At 37.1% G+C, this 13,177-nt stretch overlaps 1 protein-coding gene across 2 annotated transcripts in view; it reads left to right on the forward strand.

Moving 5' to 3' along the window:
* LOC148941471 (endoplasmic reticulum transmembrane helix translocase) overlaps window positions 1–13,177 on the forward strand; it is a 96,373-nt gene that overhangs the window by 26,767 nt on the left and 56,429 nt on the right. For both annotated transcript variants that reach the window (XM_089104085.1, XM_089104086.1), the window contains exon 6: window positions 9,479–9,634. In XM_089104085.1, the coding sequence (XP_088960211.1) occupies window positions 9,479–9,634 (156 nt within the window). The remainder of the gene's footprint in view (window positions 1–9,478; window positions 9,635–13,177) is intronic.

Below are 13,177 nucleotides of genomic sequence, written 5' to 3' on the forward strand. Positions count from 1 at the left end.
TCTGATATCATAGCCAGCGCGCTAGCGCTGTCTAAGTAAAGGACGATGTGGGTACAATGTGTTTTTTTTTTGTTTGTTTTTCTCCATACCCGGGCACTTCGTATCGAAGGAGTTGTTGTAGAAACTTCGAAAAGGGCTCATTCGATTGAAAATTAGAGTGGCTAGTGCCCTTTTTAATAGTCGAAAGTGATTGGAAGGCAACTAGCCCCCCTTCACGCCCGTCATTTCTCTACACACATGACATCAACAGTTTGAGATAGCCATTTGGTTCAGCGTAGTTGATTTCCAGATAGAAAATATTTTTTTGAGGAGGACACTCCCCCACAACCATTAGGGCAAGGGTTTTAAGTTATGCCCTGGGGGCATATAAGAACGATGTTGGCACAATGTACTACGAGTATTTATTTTTTTTTTTCCTTTAGAGCAGGGCACATCATATGGAAGGGGTCCTCGTAAAAACTTCAAAAGGTACTTATTCGATTGGAAATTGAAAGTTCTAGGCTATTTTTGGGAGTCGCAAGTGATTGGCGGACAACTAGCCCCCCCCCCCCCACGCCCATCATTCCCCTCAGAACATCCAACCAAAATTATGAAATGGCAATTTTGCTCAGCAAATTTTATTTCCACATAGAAAATATGTTTTTGAGGAGGACACTCCCCCACAACCTTCAGGGCAAGGGTTTTAAGTTATGCCCTGAGGGCATATAAGAACGATGTTGGCACAATGTACTACGAGTATTTATTTTTTTTTTTTCCTTTAGAGCAGGGCACTTCATATGGAAAGGGTCGTCGTAGAAACTTCAAAAGGGACTTATTTCATCTGAAATTGAGAGTTCTAGGGCCCTTATCGGGAGACGAAAGTAATTCAAGGGCAACTAGCCCCCCCACCCCATTCTTCCACCAAATACCACCCATCCCAATTTTGAAGTATGCAGTATGATCAGCGTAGTTGATTTCCAGATAGAAAATATGTTTTTGAGGAGGAGACTCCCCCAGAACCCTCAGGGCAAGGGTTTTAAGTTTTGCCCTGGGGGCAAATAAGGTTTTTATAGAAGGCATTGTGGTAGAAACTTCGAAACAGGCTCATTCGATTGGAAATTCGAAGGGCTAGTACCCTTTTTAATAGTCAAAAGTGATTGGAGTGCAACTAGCCCACCCCCCACGCCATCATTCCCCCAAACACATCCAATAAAAATTTTGAGATAGCCATTTTGTTCAGCGCATTGGATTTCCACATAGAAAATATGTTTTTGAGGAGGACACTCCCCCACAACCTTCAGGGCAAGGGTTTTAAGTTATTCCCTGGGGGCATATTTTGAGATAGCTATATAAAATTTTGAGATAGCCATTTTGTTCAGCTTAGTTGATTTCCAGATAGAAAATATATTTTTGAGAAGGACCCTCCCCCACAACCCTCAGGACAAGGATTATAAGTTATGCCCTGGGGACATATAAGGTTTTTATTGAAATCTTTGTCGCAGAAACTTGAAAAAGGGCTCTTTCGATTTGAAATTCAAAGGGCTAGTGCCCTTTTTAATAGTCGAAAGTGATTTGACGGCAACTAACTCTCTTCTCACGCCCACCTTTTCCCCAAATACATCCAATCAAAATTTTTAGATAGCCATTTTATTCAACGTAGTTGAAAGTTTTGGAAATTAGGTCTTTAAGGATGACAACCCCTCCACCCACAGCCCTCAGAACAAGGGTTGTAAGTTATGCCCTGGGGGCATATAAAGTTTTTATTGAAAGCGTTATCGTAGAAACTGAAAAGGCTAGTGCCTTTTTTAATAGTTGAAAGTGATTGGATAGCGACTAAGGTCCCTCTCACGCCCACCATTTTCCCAAACACATTCCCAAACACATCGAATTAAAATTGTGAGATATCCATTTTGTTCAACGTAGTTGAAAGTTCTGGAAATTAGGTCTTTTAGGATGATAACCCCCTCAGAGCCCTCAGTGCAAGGGTTGTAAGTTATACCCTGGGGACAAATAAAGTTTTTCATTTAAAGGGCTGTCATAGAAACTTCAAAAGGGCTCATTCAATTGGAAATTAAAAGGGATAGTGCCTTTTTTAATGATTAAAAGTGTTTGGATAGCGACTAACGCCCCTCTCACGCCGACCATTTTCCAAAACACATCCAATCAAAATTTTGAGATATCCATTTTGTTCAACGTAATTGAAAGTTCTGCAAATTAGATCGTTTAGAGAGATAACCCCTTCAGAGCCCTCGGTACAAGATTTGTTAGTAAAGCCCTGGTAGCTTATGAGGCTTATATACAAAGTTACGTTATAGATCACGGGCAGCGCGATCGCGCTGCCTAAGTAAAAAACGGGGACACTCGAGAACGAGAAAAGAAACGGGGACTAAGTAAAGAGGAGGGCACTCCACCACAACCATCAGGGCAAGGGTTTTAGGTTATGCCCTGGGGGCATATAAGAACGATGTTGACACAATGTACTATTTATTAATTTTTTCCTTTAGAGCAGGGCACTTTGTCTCGAAGAAGTTGTCGTAGAAAATTCGAAAAGCGCTCATTCAATTGGAAATTGGAGTGGCTTGTGCTCTTTTTAATAGTCAAAAATGATTGGAAGGTAACTAACACCCCCTCCACACCCACCATTTAACAAAGAACATCCAATCAAAATTTTGAGATAGACATTTTGTTCAGCATAGTAGATTTCTAGATAGAAATTATGGTTTTGAGGACAATCCCCCACAGCCCTTAGGGTAAGGGTTGTAAGTTATGCCCTGGGGGCATATAAGGTTTTTTTATAGAAGGTGTTGTCGTAGAAACTTAAGAAAAGGCTCATTCGATTGGAAATTCAAAGGGCTAGTGCCCTTTTTAATAGTCGAATGTGATTAGGAGCAATTAACCCGCCTCATACACCCACCTTTTCCCCAAACACATCTAATCAAAACTTTGAGATAGCCATTTTATTCAACGTAGTTTTAAGTTCTGGAAATTAGGTCTTTGAGGATGACAATCTCCCCACAGCCCTCAGGGCAAGGGTTGTAAATTATGCCCAGGGGGCATATAAGGTTTTTATACAATGCGTTGTCGTAGAAACTTCAAAAAGGGCTCATTCGATTGAAAAATCAAATGGTTAGTGTCCTTTTTAATAGTCGAAAGTGATTGGAAAGCAGCTAACACCCCTTCCACGCCCACCACTTCCCCAAACATATCCAATAAAGATTTTGAGATAGCCATTTTGTGCCACGCAGTTCAAAGTTCAGAAAATTATACCTTTGAGAAGGGCACTCCCCCACAGTCTTCAGGACAACGGTTCTAAGTTATGCCCTGGGGGCATATAAGGATTTTATTGAAATCTTTGTCGTAGAAACTTGAAAAAGGGCTCATTCAATTGGAAATTTAAAGGGCTAGTGCCCTTTTTAATAGACGGAAGTGATTTGAGGGCAACCAGCCCCCTCTCACGCCCACCTTTTCCCCAAACACATCCAATCAATATTTTAGATAGTCATTTTATTCAACGTAGTTGAAAGTTGGAAATTAGGTCTTTAAGTGTGGCAACCCCTCCCCCCTCCACAGCCCTCAGGGCAAGGGTTTGTAAGTTATGCCCTGGTGACGTATAAGGTTTTTATTGAAAGCGTAGAAACTTCAAAAGGGCTCATTCAATTGGAAATTGAAAAGGCTACTGCCTTTTTTAATAGTTGAAAGTGAATGGAGAGCGACTAACGCCCCTCTCATACCCACCACTTTCCCAAACACATCCAATCAAAATTTTGAGATATCCATTTTGTTCAACGTAGTTGAAAGTTCTTGAAATTAGGTCTTAGGATGATAACCCCCTCAGAGCCCTCAGTGCAAGGGTTGTAAGTTATGCCCTGGGCGCATATAATGTTTTTTATAGAAGGCGTTGTCGTAGAAACTTTAAAAAAGGCTCATTCGATTAGAAATTCAAAGGGCTAGTGCCCTTTTTAATAGTCGAAAGTGATTAGAGGGCAACTAACCCGCCACACCCACCTTTTCCCCAAACACATATAATCAAAACTTTGAGATAGCCATTTTATTCAACGTAGGTTTAACTTTTGGAAATTAGGTCTTTGAGGATGACAATCCACCCCACAGCCCTCATGACAAGGGGTGTAAATTATGCCCAGGGGGCATATATGATTTTTATATAACGCGTTGTCGTAGAAACTTCGAAGAGGGCTCATTCGATTGGAGATTAAAATGGCTAGTGCCCTTTTTGATATTCGAAAGTGATTGGAAAGCAACTAACACCCCTTCCACGCCCACCATTTCCCCAAATACATCCAATAAAGATTTTGAGATAGCCATTTTGTTCCACGCAGTTCAAAATTCAGGAAATTATACCTTTGAGCAGGACACTTCCCCACAGTCTTCAGGGCAAGGGTTATAAGTTGTTCCCTGGGACATTTAAGGTTTCTATTGAAATCTTTGTCGTAGAAACTTGAAAAAGCGCACATTCGGTTGGAAATTTAAAGAGCTAGTGCCCTTTTTAATAGTCGAAAGTGATTTGAAGGCAACTAACCCCCCTCTCACGCCCATCTTTTCTCCAAACACATCCAATTAATATTTTGAGATATCCATTTTGTTCAACGTAGTTGAAAGTTCTTTTTAGGTCTTAGGTCATAGGATGATAACCCCCTCAGAGCCCTCAGTGCAAGGGTTGTAAGTTATGCCCTGGGCACATATAAAGTTTATATATAAAGTTGTTATAGAAATTTCAAAAACGGCTCATTTGATTTGAAATTGAAATTGCCCTTTTTAATAGTCGAAAGTGAGTGGAGAGTTATTAACCCCCCTCTTACGCGCACCATTTCCCCAAAAACATTCAATCAAAGTTTAGAGATAGCCATTTTGTTCAACGTAGTTGAAAGTTCTGGAAATTATGTATTTAAGGATGACAAACCCCCCAGAGCCCCACGGGCAAAGGTTGTAAGTTCTGCCCTGGGGGCATAAGGTTTTTATAGATAGAGGTGTCGTAAAACTTCAAAAGGGGTTCATTCAATTCGAAATTGAGATGGCTAGTGCCCTTTGTAATAGTCGAAAGTGATTGGAGGGTAACTATCCCCTCTCACGCCCAGCTTTCCTCCAAACACATCCAATCAAAATTTTCAGATAGCCATTTTGTTCAACGTAGTATAAAGTTCTGGAAATTAGGTATTTGAGAATGACACACCCCCTGTACTCAGGGCAAGGGTTGTAAATTATGCCCTGGGGGCATAACTCCTCTCACGCCCACCACCGCCCCTCTCACGCTCACCATTTCCCAAAACACATCCAATCAAAATTTTGAGATAGCCATTTTGTTTAACTTAGTTGAAACTTCTGGAAATTCGGTCTTAGAGGATGACAACCACCCTAACAGACCTTAGGGTAAGTGTTGTAATTTTTGCCCTGGGGGCACATAAGGTGCTTATAGAAAGCGTTGTCGTTTCCAAAAGGGGTCATTCGATTGGAAATTGAGAGGCACAGCGCCCTTTTTAATAGTCTAAAGGGATTTAAATGCTTGACATTTTTATTGTAAAGATTGATGTGGGTATAATGTATTATTTTATGTTGTTGTTGTTGTTTAAACGAGAGCAATTCGTATCGAAATAGTTGTCGTTGGAACTTCGAAAAGGGCTCATTCGATTGAAAATAGAAAGGATTGATACCCTTTTTAATAGTCGAAAGTGATTTGAGGGCAACTAATCCCCCTTCCACTACCCACCTACCACGCCAACCCTACCCTTTCAGCACATAAAAATTAACCAAAACAAAATAGCGTAAGCGTATCCAACCTATCAAAGAAAGTAAACAGATTTTTTGCGAATGGTATCAAGTTTTCCATTTCAGGTCAACTAGAGATGGTATGAAACTAAATTAAACAGTACTATTTGTGTCCAGATTTTTAAAAGGGTGCATGTTGTTATAAATTGCTGAAAATTTTTCTCCAGCATACAAATAGCAGGCCAAACTATAAAATCTTAAAAAATGAAAAGGTTTAAAGTATTATTTTCTTTTCCCTGAAAAGACTATGTCAATATAAAACGAACAGAAATTAATAAAAAAAAAAAACTTTTTCCACAAAATAAGTTTTTCAAAGAAAGGTAAAGAACTCCATTAAAAAAAAAAGAAAAAAAAAGCAAAAATAAAATCAAATAATCTACCAAGCGTGAAACTACCACATTTCATCATCGATAAATAAATGAAACCCAAAACGAACAGAAATTACAATAATTAACCGAGTCAAACTCAAAACGAGAAGAAATTAACACAAGTTGGGCGCAAAACCCCTATGCCTTCCCAAGGCCAAAACAAAATTTGTACTTTACTGAAAAAACACAAATGAATGTGCATTGTCAGTTTAATATACATATACTGACATTTAGTTATTCAAAATGTTAACATTATTTGATTTATTAAAGTTATAAAAGTAAAAACATTTAAATTTTTTCAGTAAAGTGCAAATTTTGTTCTGGCCCTGGGAAGGCATAGGGGTTTTGCGCCCAACTTATGTTAATTTCTGTTCGTTTTGAGTTTGACTCGGTTAATTATTGTAATTTCTGTTCGTTTTGGGTTTAATTTATTTATCGATGCTTTTTTGTGGTAGTTTCACGCTTGGTAGATTATTTGATTTTATTTTTGCTCATTTTTTTGTGTAATGGAGTTCTTTACTTTTCTTTGAAAAAATTATTTTGTGGAGAAAGTTTTTTTGATTAATCAAGTAAAAGGTGACCCATTTGTACATTTAGGCTGTCAATACACAATCTGATCTCATCTAAAACCTGGATGCTGGGAATTTCTAATTTTTTGTCATTAGGGCATCTGCTGCAAGTGATTCTCGGATCCTGACTAAACCTGGAAAGCCAGAGCAAGTGTCTAGCTGCACTGTTTGGAGTTTCTTGGCTGATCCAACCCTTGGGGCTGATGAAGGAATCTAAATTCTTGTTATCAGAGCATTCAGCAACATATATTGTCCGAATTCAATTAAACTTTGTGTGAAGCAGCAGCAAGCGTCCCTTCTGGGTCTTTTGGGTGTAAATATACAATCCATTCTTTGCAGGAAGAGAGAAAGGGGAGGATACTCATTTTATTTGGACAAATGCCAGATCAGATAGTCGGATCTCAGTAAACTTTTTGAAAGTAAAAATGTGTCCCGAAATTATGTCTTCGGGATCCTATTTGATAAGACTTTCTTAGGGGAAGATAGGGAAAAATTCTAAATTCTTGTCAATCTAGGTGAAGGGGCTATTGAATTTTCAACCAAACTTGGTTAGAATCAAGAGTAAGTATGATAGCTGTATATCTTAAGGGTCCATTCTCATTCTGGTCTAAACCATCTTGTCACAGTTACACCGATTGGAGATGAGGACGTAATCCAAGATCTAATCAAATTCAAAACTCTAACTTCAGCCTTTTTCAAGTCAAATATCTATGTGCGCATGTGGGGGAGAAGGAATAGTCACTGTAATATCTTGGGGTAATGCAAACGTTTAAAGGGGTAGTTTGATCTCGACCCAGATCACCGGAAAGTAAGAGCTAGTGACGTAACTGGGCTTTTCGAGAATTTTCTGCCCATTGCAACCTCTTTTGGGACTGGAGGCAGGGGACACCCTCAATTCTTGTCATCAGCACGTCTTCTAGAAATGAACGTTGGATCCTAGCCAAACTTAGTGAAAGTAAGAGCTAGTGTCCTAGCTGTGACCTATGCAGAGGCAACCTGACCATTGCAAAGAAAAATGGTCCATAAATTTTTGTTATGACATCTAATAGAAGGGATCATTGAATTTCAACCATACTTGATGGAAAGTAACATTATGTTAAATGCCCCTTTTTAGCCTTTAAAGTTACCTTCATGGTGGTCGTTCAGGGCATATTTCAAGGAGGTAAAGGCGCAGCGGCCCTCAGCATTGGACTGTTGCTTAGCTGATGATTTTGAGCTGAACTACTCTTGTTCTACTCTTCACACGGTGTCAGATGATATGCCCCAACCAATGCGTAGCACTCCCGGCAGAAGGCAGAAAATAAAGAGTTCGGTACCTACACTATGCGAATCATTGTCTGCATGCGAACTAGTTTTTTCTTGATCTAGGCTTGTGTTTATCTGGTGTTATCCTCTACTTTGATTTCAAGCTCCCCAAAATCGTGAAGTACTGGTGTGAAAAGGACTGAAATTATGATGGTTATTTCAAGTCATTTTCTCGAATAGATTTTTTCTGTTATAATTCTCTGTCATAATAATTATTTTTTTTTCTTTTTTTTTCTTTTTTTTTAATTCCGGTTTTCAAGATTCCAAATTTGCTGCAAAATTTTGAGTTTCCAGCTTAGAGACGAACATTGTACTTCAAGTGTATATACTCAGTAGCTCCGGCCTTCGGCCTTTGCAAATGAACCTCACTTCGATTGGGCTTTTTGTGATTGTAGTTATTGGCCTTGGTTCGCCATTGACGTCGCTACTGTTTAGTGATTTGAACACTTGTACCTGAAGGCTACAATGGTTCCAAGAAATATATAAAAAGAATATATTATGTTTGAAAACAAACATTATGCTGCTCAACTGTTTATGAACGAAGTGAGTTGGCTCCGCTCATGATGAAAGAGCAGGTTTGACGGAATTGGCATGTCCTATAAAGGAATAAAGACCGTATCCTTAGAATAAAGAATAAAAAAAAGCTGAACGTCCCATGTTAGGTAGGACAAAACTGAATGAAAACTAGTAAAAGCTTCTGGTATCTAGGGTGAAGCAGCAGCAGGGTTGGGTACAAAGAGTCGACAAAGACCACCTACTTAAATTAAAAATATAAAAAGACTGTGCGCACAGTATTAGTCTAGGATAAAATGGAGTAAAAACTAGTAAAAATCTCTGTTTTTTGGGGGGAGGGAAGGGGGCGTCTGAGGAAAAAATTTTACCAGTGCACCCTGAAACAAAAAGGCAGAAAACAAATTTTTCTTTTTGGTGAAAATTTATAACAGCAGAATGAAACGTATAGTATAATTACGGGGTTTCTATGTTTGAAACTTATTAATCTGGAAAATAGAAACGAAATTTTCCTGAAGTTTGTATTTGTATTTACTTTCAATTATTTTCATGTTTACATTTATGTATTTGATGGGTTTTTTTCCTATTGAAGTTGGCACGATTTATATGCACCCTGTAAATTCCAAAAAATATTTTTATAGTAATGTTTATATTCCAGTAGTGATGAACAAATGTAAATATAAAGTTTCACTGGTCCATCATTTAGTTTTCCAAAAAAATTAAACGGAAAAGGCTGGGAAAATCAATGGCCAATAAGCTGAAAAATTACAAATAGCTCCAATTACATTATATTCTTTTTTCTTTCTTTTTTAAGGACTGTTTCTTATAATTAAAATATTTTATGGTAACTTTTTTGGCTAATATTAACCTAAAGTTTAAAGATGTTAGTCCCTGAGATTCAAAACACACATCTTTTTCTTAGAATCCCAGTTATTACAATAATTTTATGCAATTCCACTTTTATAGGTGAGTCCGTTCCTCAGATGAAAGAATCCCTAGAAAATGGGGAATATGATCCGGACAAGATAGTTGACATTGAAGCCGATGGGAAACTCCATGTACTCTTTGGCGGAACTAAGATTGTCCAGCATACTCAAGGCTCTAAAACATCCCAATTTAAAGGTATAAATTCATAAATATTGTCTTTCTGGTGACAGTTAAGAGTAATTTAAAACTTTGAGCAAACATAACTTATCATAATTAAACATAAAGATATATTAGGGGTGGTTTTATCCTAGGCACCCTCACCCCCACTCTTCAGGTATTGCGCAAAGGTTAATTAGCTAAAAATATTTCGTATAAAGTGCATGTTACTAAATAAGCCCTACTTTTTTAAAAGTTTTTAGTAAAAATCAAAAATTTTGCCCATTACCTTTCTTTTACAGAGTTCATTGAAGCATTGGATGAAAGATAAAGCCTTTGCGTAAAGGCTGTGCATCAGGCCCCCTTCATATATAGAATAACTTCTGTTTGTTTTTGGTTTCAAGATCCCTTTTTACTTTCAAAATTATCACAAATAAGAGTAGAGCCGTCACCCTATTAAACATTCTAAAGCCTAAAGTGTTTTACTCACAAAACTCCATTTTAAACAGTTGTTCTTTGTCAAAGAAATAAAAAAATCTCTAAGTTCTAGGAATTCTTTGGCTATATATAATAATTTTTAAAAATTCAATTTAATGTCGGAGACCGTACTGCCTTTGCATGACGATAAATAAAAGTTCAAATAGGACAGTGATTTTCACAAACAGTGATAAATTTCACAAAAAAATACTAGATATTTCGGTCACATATGCAGTGACCGTATGACGGTCATTGCATATGTAACCGAAATATCGAGTATTTTTTGTGAAATTTTATTACTGTTTGTGAAAATCACTGTCTATTAAAAGGATTTTATCCCTATTTGAACTTTTGGTTTCAAAAGTCAATTTGGTTTCATCAACGTATTATAAAGTAATATTTTTCTAATTATATTATTTTCAAATACATAGAATAGCAATTGGTGAATTATATATTGTTTTGTCAATTTCAATTGCTTTAATATAGTAAACAGATCCTTTCAAAAATTACAAAGTTTTACTTTAAAATTTTATTTAAGCATCAATTTCTTGTGCTTTTGAATAAAATAGAATCAAAAGAAAGGCTCTGACAAAAAAGTGTCCTTTCAAAATAAAAAAAAATAAATCAAATTGTTTTTTGTCGAGAAGTCTTGATTAATATTATGATTTTCTATGTATTTTCTAGTAAATAGAAAAGACGATGTTGAAGATGACGCAAATGACGATGTTGCGTTTAGTTTTCACTTACCGCAAAGGACACCTTGTCTGTTGTAGCTGTTTATGTAAATGATTAGCATTGTGATTTTTTCTTTTTTTTTAACACTATTTATAATACAAATAGTTTTTAGTAAAGGTTATATGACACTCTAGCCATTAGAGGCCTTAAGGGGTGGAATTTTTCTCTTTTTGTGGTAATTTCTGTTTTTTTTTTTTTTTTTTTTTTTTTTTTTTACCTGATTATTCATCCTAAGGCAAATGGAGGAGATCCATGCTGAGCCGCAGCAGTGATGGACGATAATCCTTTTAGAGTATGTTCTTTTTCAGATGTTTTTTGCAAAACAGTTATCAGAAATCTATGACTTTGGAAGGGAACCAAAAGCTGCGTTTGTTCACTGTAAAGTCGGTTCTCTTGGATTTTTCTCGGGATCTTTGTAGGAGTCGCAAGCAGTTTCCATTTCTCTCATTAGCTTTTCTGTCTCTGTTTCCCATCACCATTTGGGTTCAAGTATTTGTTATGAACTTGAATATCTGTCAAAACAGTTTTCTGCTTTGCTTGACTTTCCCTTGTCCCGACTCGGAACGGGTAATAGGCCTCCTGCAAGACCTTAGGTGAGATCGACTCCCTCATCTATACCTTTGGACTGACACTATTGCCAGTCATTCAAGTAAATCTAGTTTACTACCAGGTCTTCTCCGCATTATCTCAGGAACTGTTAGTGGTATTAACTTGAAACTTCCAGGGGTGTTGAACTAAATAAAAATACGCTATGTGCATCCAGAATGTCAAAAGGACGTATCTGCATTTTTTTTAGGAACTTCTAAGGGTACTTACATGAAACTTTCTGGGGATATTGAATCAAACCAAAGCCCAATATATGAATCCACGTTTCAGGGAATGTTGATGGAGGTGTTACTATATATGTCTATCAAGTGGTCAAAAAAGCAAAAACAAAGGCTCGTGTTATCGGGAACAGATAACGGTATTAGTTGGAACTTTCAGGGAATGCTAAGGGGGTTTTGAACTAAATCCGAAGACAATCTTGGTATACAATTTGTAAAAATGGTGTGTCTGTAGCATCTCAGGAATGGCTAAGGGCATTAAGTTGAAACTTTCATGGAATGTTTAGGGACCTGTTGAACGAAATTCAAATACACTCTGTGCATCCAGGTTTTCAAAATCAGGTATCGGCAATTTTCTGGAACAATTAAGGGTGTTAAGTTGAAACTTACAGAAAATGTTGAGGGGGGGGGATAGCTAAATTAAAACTTACTATTTGCAACCAGGTTTTCAAAAGGGTGTATTTCCAGCTTCAATATCTCAAGTAATTCTAAGGGCATAAATTAATAGGTTAAGGGACCCCTCTGAAATTTCAAGGTCGTATTAGATGGAATGGTCGAGTATATTTTAGTTTTTACTTTGTGGGGGGGGGGGGGGAAGGGTAGCTTACCCGGGACAAGTAGTTTTATTGACTCTCTTGACCATTTATAAAATTATTAGTATGATCTGCTTAAAATTTTAGCCCTTGAAGTCATATCAATAAAATTTTTAGAACCGAGGAAATCCGCACTGGAAACAAACCTGGTTGCATTTATTCAGGAAGTCCATATTTGTTTTTACTTTTTAAACAGCAAATTAGATTTATTTTTAATAAATCAGCTCAAAATGTATTGATTTTGAACAAACTGGCAGTTACAACAAGATAAAACACAGTGAGATTCTTCATTCAGACTTATAATAGGTACCATTCCTAAATTTGCTTCAAACGGCGATTCTTCCTCGCTTGAAAGTTATTTTTTCAAACACTTTATTCAATTTTTGGCTACTATAGGCTAGAGTTTGTTCTTTATTAGGTTCCGGTAGATGCCCCAACCATGATCTATAGTTGCTTCATTCAATTTAGGAGTTGGCTTAGCAATGGTCGCTTTTTGTATTTTGGGGGTGTATTGGATGGGATGGTCGAGTATATTTTAGTTTTTACTTTATGGGGGTGGGGGCAAGGGTAGCTAAACGGGTTGTATTTACTCTCTTTACCATTTTTATTATTATTATGATCTGTTCAAAATTTTAGCCCTTGAAGTCATCTCAATTAAATTTTTAGAACCGAGGAAATCCGCACCGGAAACAAACCTGGTTGCATTTATTCAGGAAGTCCATATTTATTTTTACTTTTTAAACAGCAAATTAGATTTTTTTTAATAAATCAGCTCAAAATGCATTTATTTTGAACACACTGGCAGTTACAACAAAATAAAACACAGTGAGATTCTTCATTCAGACTTATAATAGGTACCATTCCTGAATTTGCTTCAAACGGCGATTCTCCCTCGCTTGACAGTTATTTTTTCAAACACTTTATTCAATTTTTGGCTACTATAGGCTAGAGTT

This window comes from Artemia sp. Qi Xiang Cuo, chromosome 18 (assembly GCF_049724085.1).
Source record: "Artemia sp. Qi Xiang Cuo chromosome 18, ASM4972408v1, whole genome shotgun sequence".
Lineage (NCBI taxonomy): Eukaryota > Metazoa > Arthropoda > Branchiopoda > Anostraca > Artemiidae > Artemia > Artemia sp. Qi Xiang Cuo.